Genomic DNA, 8,188 nt, shown 5'->3' on the forward strand with positions numbered 1-8,188 from the left:
CGACCCATATCGTTCCATAGATATCTTAATCTTAAATGAGTCTGCAAATATTGTTTAGGTTGTTGTAGAAAGTGTGGCAAAAAACTTGATTGTTTCTTTAACAATGATGGCCTTCAACAATGAAACTAACAACAATATGTGAAATCGACACATACCATTCCCTAGATATTTCAATCTTAAATGGGTGTGCAAAGTTTGGTCAGTTTCTGTTAAAAAGTGTGGCACATAAAGTTGATTTTTTATTTAACAATGGTGGCCTCTAACAATGAAACTAACAAAAATAAGTGAAATCGACACGTACCGTTTCATAGATATCTCAATGGTAAATGAGTGCGCCAAATTTGATTAGTTTTTGGTAGAAAGAGTGTAAGATAAAGTTGATTGTTTATGTAACAATTTAGAAATCCAAAGGTTGTTCAACAATGGTGGCCTTTAACAATGAAAGAACAACAATATGTGAAATCGACACATACCATTCCATAGATATCTCAATCGTTCATAAGTGTGAAAAGTTTGCTTAGTTTGTGGTAGAAATTATGACAGATAAAGTTAATCGTTTATTTGACAATAGAGAAATCCAACGAATGTTTATTTAACAATGGTGATCTTCAACAATGAAACTAACAACAATATGAGAAAACGACACATATCTTTCCCTAGATATTTTAATCTTAAATGTGTGTGCAAGGTTTGGCCAGTTTCTGGTAGGAAGTATGGCAGATAAAGTTGATTGTTCATTTAACAATGGCGGCCTCTAACAATGAAAGTAACAACAATAGATGAAATCGACACGTACCATTCCATTGATATCTCAATCGTAAATGAGTGTGCCAAGCTTGGTTAGTTTGTGATAGAAAGTATGGCAGATAAAGTTGATTGTTTATCTAACAATGGAGAAATCCAACGATTGTTTATTTAACTATGGCGGCCTCGAACAATGAAACTAACAACAATATGTGAAATCGGCAGGTACCATTCAGTAGATATCTCAGTTGTAATCCGATGGGTATGCCAAGTTTGGTCAGTTGGTGGTAGAAAGTGTGGCAGATAAAGTTGATTGTATATTTAACAATGGTGGCCTTCAACAATGAAACTAACAACACTATGTGGAATCCACACGTACCATTCCCTAGATATCTCAATCTTAAATGGGTGTGCAAAGTGTCTTCACTTTCTGGTAGAAAGTACGGCAGATAAAGTTGATTCTTTGTTTAACGATGGTGGCCTTCAACAATGAAACTAACAACAATATGTGGAATCAACACGTACTATTTCCTAGATATCTCAATCGTAAATGAGTGTGCCAAGTTTGGTTAGTTTGTGGCAGAAAATATGACAGATAAAGTTGACTGTATATTTAATAATGGAGAAATCCAACGATTGTGTATTTAACAATGGTGGTCTTCAACAATGAAACTAACAACAATATCTGGAATCCACACGTACCATTGCCTAGATATTTCAATCTTAAATGGGTGTGCCAAGTTTGGCCAGTTTGTGGTAGAAAGTATGGCAGATAAAGTTGATTGTTCATTTAACAATGGTGGCCTCTAACAATGAAAGTAACAACAATAAGTGAAATCAACACGCACCATTCCATAGATATCTCAATCGCAAATGAGTGTGCCAAGCTTGGTTAGTTTGTGATAGAAAGTATGGCAGATAAAGTTGATTGTTTATCTAACAATGGAGAAATCCAACGATTGTTTATTTAACAATGGCGGCCTCGAACAATGAAACTAACAACAATATGTGAAATCGACTGGTACCATTCAGTAGATATCTCAGTTGTAATCCGATGGGTATGCCAAGTTTGGTCAGTTGGTGGTAGAAAGTGTGGCAGATAAAGTTGATTGTTTATTTAACAATGGTGGCCTCTAACAATGAAACTAACAACAATATGTGGAATCCACACGTACCATTCCCTAGATATTTCAATCTTAAATGGGTGTGCAAAGTTTGGTCAGTTTCTGGTAGAAAGTACGGCAGATAAAGTTGATTGTTTACTTAACAATGGTGGCCTCTAACAATGAAACTAATAACAATATCTGAAATCGACACGTACCATTCCCTAGATTTTGTAACGTCCATTAACCAGATTATATCCGTTTTTGCTTAATTTTTGAACTGTTTATTTTATATTTGATTGTTTTAATTTTATTAGTTGTATATGTTAACATTGGTGACGGTGGCGCCATCTATCGTTTTAGACACAAACTGTTTGGACGTTCTGAATAACCTTAACATGTTTGTTTAACTTAACTACGCAACACACAAGACCACGAAATTTTTTTATTGATAAGATTGCTCTTCAAGTAGCATATATTGTAATCAATTTTGTGTTATTTTCTGAGAAATGTGGATGACACAGTTTACAGATACTTACCTTTCGTGATTCAGGTGCTTTCTTTAGTTTGAAGCTCTGATTCAAATTACTTTTAATAAAGCTTTTTCAATTATTAGCTCCCGGCATAAGCATACACTAGCTTATATCTAGGTAGTTCCACTCCAACTGTGTGTGTGTGTGTGTGTGGGTGTGGGTGACGGGAGTCTTTTATTTCTCGGTAACTACTGGCCGAATATATACCAAATTTGTTGAGCAAGTAGCCTATCGTCTAAGGAATAAAGATCGCTGTACTGTGTATTTGGTGGCCGAGCTCTTCCGAAGACAGGCTTGTCTCACCTTGTATGTGATACTTTATTTCTCGGTAACTACTTGCCGGATCTGAATGAACTTTCATGGGCAAGTAGCCTATTGTTTAAGGAATAAAGATTTCTGTGTTTGTAGCCGAGCTCTGTCAGGGCCAAGCTCGGCTTGGCTTCGCTTGTATGTGGTACTTAATTTCTCAGTAACTACTGATCGGATCTAGGCCAGATTTCGTGAGCAAGTAGCCCATTGTCTAAGGAATAAAAGTCGCTATATTTGATTTCCGAGCTCAAGCAGGAGCAAGCTCAGCTTAGCTCGGCCCCACTTGTGTGTGGTACTTTGTTTCTCGCTGGCCGGATCTGAATGAACTTTCATGGGCAAGTAGCCTATTGTTTAAGGAATAAAGATTTCTGTGTTTGTAGCCGAGCTCTGTCAGGGCCAAGCTCGGCTTGGCTTCGCTTGTATGTGGTACTTGATTTCTCGGTAACTACTGATCGGATCTAGGCCAGATTTCGTGAGCTAGTAGCCCATTGTCTAAGGAATAAAAGTCGCTATATTTGATTTCCGAGCTCAAGCAGGAGCAAGCTCAGCTTAGCTCGGTCCCACTTGTGTATGGTACTTTGTTTCTCGGTAACTACTGGCCGGATCTAAACGAAATTTGGTGGGTAAGTAGCACGCAACAGAAGCTGTGTTCCATAGCTTTACACGCTGGGAGCTTCTCAATTCGGTTCACCGACTGTATTCCACGTGTTGAAACTAATTCCATTAATATTGATATGTAGTTCTAGGAATAAGACTATCTTTTGATGAGAATACATTTGGTTAATAAAATATATTTGTGTGATTATTGACCAGATGTTGTCTTTAAATTACAAATTATCATGTTAGTATTTGTTTCGCTGTCGGAGTCATCCCTTAAATATCCATTTTAAGGTATGAGAAAAACATTCTTAAATTCATATATACTCTACATTTATTTACTTTCTAGTTTTGTATTGAGAGGTTTGTTATTTAATCACATTATTTCTTTTGCTGGCAGGTTCCAGCATGAAGCAAAGGTATCTCCGGAAAATGTTGCACAAATGAAAGTTTTGGTATCTTCTTTGTCGCTAGTGGATGTTAAATATAGACTTGCGAGTGAGTTGGGTTTTAAGGACATAGTGGAAGATATGCTGTCTAGTCCAGCTTTGCCGTATCTAAAGGATACTGTGTGGAAAAAAGGTTTTAACTAATAATTTTATATACCAGTTCTGTAGAATTCAGTGGAAATTAATTTAAGTGAACTATACTATTTGTAAAATCTCTCTTATTTTGGACAACCAGTGGTTTTAACATTGTAATTAATATAGAATAGTTCAGTTTTCAGAAGAAAAAAAGAATAAAAATTGTATTGATGATAATTTATTCTCCACTGCGTTCGAGTTACTTCGAGTATAGTTGAAATCGATCTAAATAATAATCATTTTAAATATAATGTAATGAAAGCATATGAGTGATCATCCGAGGAGATTTTCACACTTCGTCTCAGGGTTCAAAGAAAAAATAAGATATGATATTTCGCTATGTTCCTATTCACTGTCTTATTTGATATTACTATTTTTTAAATTTGCATTGGTTTCTTATACTTAACATGATAATGTAAATGAAAATTTACTAATTCATTTTAAATACTTAGGTATTTTTTTAAGTGACAACCAGTAATATATAAACTTTGGTTGTCGATTGTATTTTTTGCATAATGTGCATTCTTTTTACTATATTTTAATCTGCTATACCTTGTTTTTTATATTAATGTAAAAAAAATCTTATTATATAAAGCACTTGTAAATATATAACTAGTTTTCTGTTTGGAGATCTCTCTTATTACATCCAAATATTTTAATAATGGTTACATTTTTTGCAGTGTTATGCAAAAAGTAGTAGTTTAGCTTAAGTTATTGTGATAACATTTGGACAATATACACGAGGATTGTAGAACAAAAATGATATTTTTCTTTTAGTCCAGTCAAATTAAATATCAATCCTGTTCGATTCCCGGTGGGGCTCATGTGATTGAGATTCCACGTTAAGCAGTAGGTCCATGTCTCATATAGCCTCACTGCTGAAAGGAACGCTAAACTGAAAGCGAAATGAAAACATCAATCCAGACATTTGACATAACAAAACAAAGTGAAATATGTAGTGCTACTTATGTTGCATTACCTGACCAGGATATTAGTATAGTTTTTCGCGGAGGGCGCTAGTGTTTTGTTTACATCCGTTTCTAGGTAAGCGCGGTAGGACAGGGAAACGGAGAGCATCACTCTGCAGTGTATCCAGTGATTTCTAAAAGTTGCAGTTTACATGTTATAAGCCTCATAGCAGAACATGCCGCGATCTGCGATGTGATCGCAGAAAATTTGCCGCGCCTGTGCAGAAAAATTGCCAGAGAGAGAGAGAGAGAGAGAAAAAAAAAAGTAGCCAACCGAAAAGTATAAAAACATGCGTGCTATGTGTAGATGTCTTAAATGCACGGACGACTCGCATGAATATAGTTTGAACTGTTTTTTTACGTCGCGTAAAGCATAATTGAAGACTCTCTTTAACGTTGCAGTAACAGATTTCCGAGACAAATGTTGCAGTAAAGCTAATGATGTTTTGTTTGAGTATACCATTGTCTGAAGCCATATGTGAAAGTTCGGGTTCAGTGGTTACTAATGTGATGGAGAAAAGGCCAGCAAAAAAGAATGGACTTAAGTAATGATACTGGAACAACAGACCAGCTTATGTACATTATCCTAAGTGGATCCCCATCAGGATATACAGTATATATTTTAAATCTGCTTCCTTTAGCAAAACTTTCAAAAAATATGACTTTACAGGTTGTAACTCGAACTAGGGATACCGCTGAAAACTGCTTACCATGCTTCATGTAACGCTGCAATAAAAACATGATAATATCATTTTGATTTTTTTTATTTTGGAATTCCCGCAGAAAATTTTTGACTCACAAAAGCTCATCGCAGAAAAACAAAGTTCTGCCATCGGGGTTTTAAGTAGCCTAATCTGTTTCGCTTAATAAAGAACACCATAAATTATATAGTTGTTATTGAATGCAGGAACAGTTATTCCTGCAGTGATGCAGATGCATTGGGATAATGACATGCATAGAAATTAACAATTTCAGAACCACATAGCACGCAAGTGAGTTTCTACCGTGTATTAAGCAGATTGTATAAAAATTGATTACGTTTTATTCGATTTCATTATAAAACAGGAGCAACCTGTAAAATGCAGGAATGAGATACCAATGACTAAAAGATTAATTAAGGGTAGATAGCTTAGAGACTTGCACAGTACATTGTAACTATAAGTTTAAATCAAGTTAAGGCTCGCGATGCTTGTGTTTGTTTTAAATGTATGTTTATCGATTGACGGTGTTTATCGGACGGTGTTTGTCCATCACAAAGTTCACTTGGCGGGAGCAGGGTTTGAACCCGGGACCCCATGCACCAGAGGTGAACGCTCTACCACTGAGCCACCGTAGCCTCCCATAATGCCTGTAAGAGTTAGCCTGAAAATGTATTTTGTATTTCTTTTTTAATATGTAATTCATTTTTTAAAAAAATTTCACTGGAGTTATAAGAAACCTTCAATTACCAGGCACCCCACTTTAAATTAATCACTCCCCTACCGCCCCCAATATAACATTGGGTATATTTCTTTTAAATAAAGTTTTAAAAATATTGCAGAAATCCTGGATTTTTAAAATTACCAAACCATGCTAAATAAAGACAGATACCACAGAAAGTTACTGTATCTTTATCTACCATCTCAATCAGGGGCGGATCTAAGTCTCCTTCGGAGGCTGTTAGGAGTGTGGCGGTGAAAGATTATCAGTTTCTCTCTGACCGGACTTGTGCAGCACATCCGAAAATGATCTCAATGCAAAAGAATTTTGGTACTCAAGACACTGTCAATCGATTGGAGATCACATGGTCCAAATTGGTCGCAATTTCGAAGACGTCTTATCTCAAAACTAAACAATAGAACTTGGTTTAAACAATGAAAGCGCAGTTGTCAAAGTTTAACTTTGATGAACTTCAAGGTTTTGTTAATAGAAGAAGTAGGAATTTCTATACTTGAATGCTACGAAGTTCTTAGTGTTTCTTTGTACAACACTGATGTTAGTTTATTCGCAAGTTATTGCCAAATTAATATGGAGGGTGTATGTACTTTTTTTTTGCAGTCCCTTAAAATGTCCTGGAAATAAATTCCATAAATTTTGAAACTGTGTTTGTCTTAACTTGAACATATGCATGAAGTGGTTTATTACGAACATGACAAAAATAACTGAGATAGATTATTTACAAGTAATCCAGTTAGAAACATTGTTGTTCGTATTTTAGTTCCAAAACCGGCCGGCCGCACTCGTTCGCTGGTCAGGTAATACTTCTCACAAAAATTCCCAAGAATCCCTGCTCGGGTGTCTGAGCTATGACGCCATCAACATGATGCCGTCAAAATTCATAGTGAAATTTTAATTGTATATAACTTTTCACATAATGAAGCCAGAAAGTTCATTTCTATGACAAAATCAAGGAAGTGGTTTAGAAATGTTGTGGAATAAATTACAACATTTAAATCGAACGTTGGCTTTGAAATATTTCTACATAAACAGCAAAATTTATTAATTCATTTTTCAACATTGTTTTCAAGTTTAAACGTAATTATCTCCCTAACTATAGAGAGCTACAGTAAGTGTTAGTGCATTAATATTGTAGACCATTCTAATCACACACACACAAAAAAAAAAAAAAAAAAAAAAAAAAGAGAGAGAGAGAGAGAGAACGATTTGATTTTATGTTAAGGAAAATGTGGTCTTTAAAATGTGCTGGATGAGGCATCATTGTCGTCGGTTTTGATTTTAAGATCAAAATCTTTTAAAACTTGTTACAACTGTTTCGAATTTATAGTGAATCAGAAATAATAAGAAAAACACTTAAACTGGTAATATAAATTAGCACAGATAAGGTAATACAATAATATTATATATATAGGGATAGACAAAAAATCTAAAAACACTTCATACAGGACACGTAAGTTTGGCCCTCCACTGTACAACACGTGTTGCGGTTGCCGATCGTTTTTTGTCTTCAATGTATCATGTGGACCTCCCTCTTCCGTCAGCAGTAACCAGTTCACCTGTGGGGAGTTCTTATGTTGACTTAACCAGGGCAACAGCACATGACGTCACTAACCTGGAGCACTTCATGCGCAGTGTATCCATAAGCAAGGCAGCTCTGTTGACAGCATTACGGCTGAGATAATATGCCAAGGTGGATTATAATTTAAGACATACTCGGAATTTGTTCGTGTACTGGCGGACAATAAAAAAGTCATTATATTGTTACAGCCGTTGGGTGAGTTGCGTTTTACATTCAACGAACGAACAAGATTATACACAAACAATGCACTGAATAATGCGTAAGTAATTGCAGCTTGTCCTATCAAAGGCGGGAAGAACGCCGGGATTTTTTTTAAAATCTCATTTCGTGCTGC

General features: G+C 35.6%; 1 protein-coding gene across 1 annotated transcript in view; it reads left to right on the plus strand.

Moving 5' to 3' along the window:
• Positions 1 to 6,889, plus strand: part of LOC145678387 (spatacsin-like) — a 159,311-nt gene extending 152,422 nt beyond the window's left edge. The window contains exon 12 of the mRNA XM_081748468.1: positions 3,687 to 6,889. Within this exon, the coding sequence (XP_081604594.1) occupies positions 3,687 to 3,879 (193 nt within the window). The 3' untranslated portion in view covers positions 3,880 to 6,889. The remainder of the gene's footprint in view (positions 1 to 3,686) is intronic.
• The last annotated feature ends 1,299 nt before the right edge of the window (positions 6,890 to 8,188 follow it).

Source organism: Thermobia domestica, chromosome 2, assembly GCF_964235325.1.
Source record: "Thermobia domestica chromosome 2, izTheDome1.hap1.1, whole genome shotgun sequence".
NCBI classification, from domain to species: domain Eukaryota; kingdom Metazoa; phylum Arthropoda; class Insecta; order Zygentoma; family Lepismatidae; genus Thermobia; species Thermobia domestica.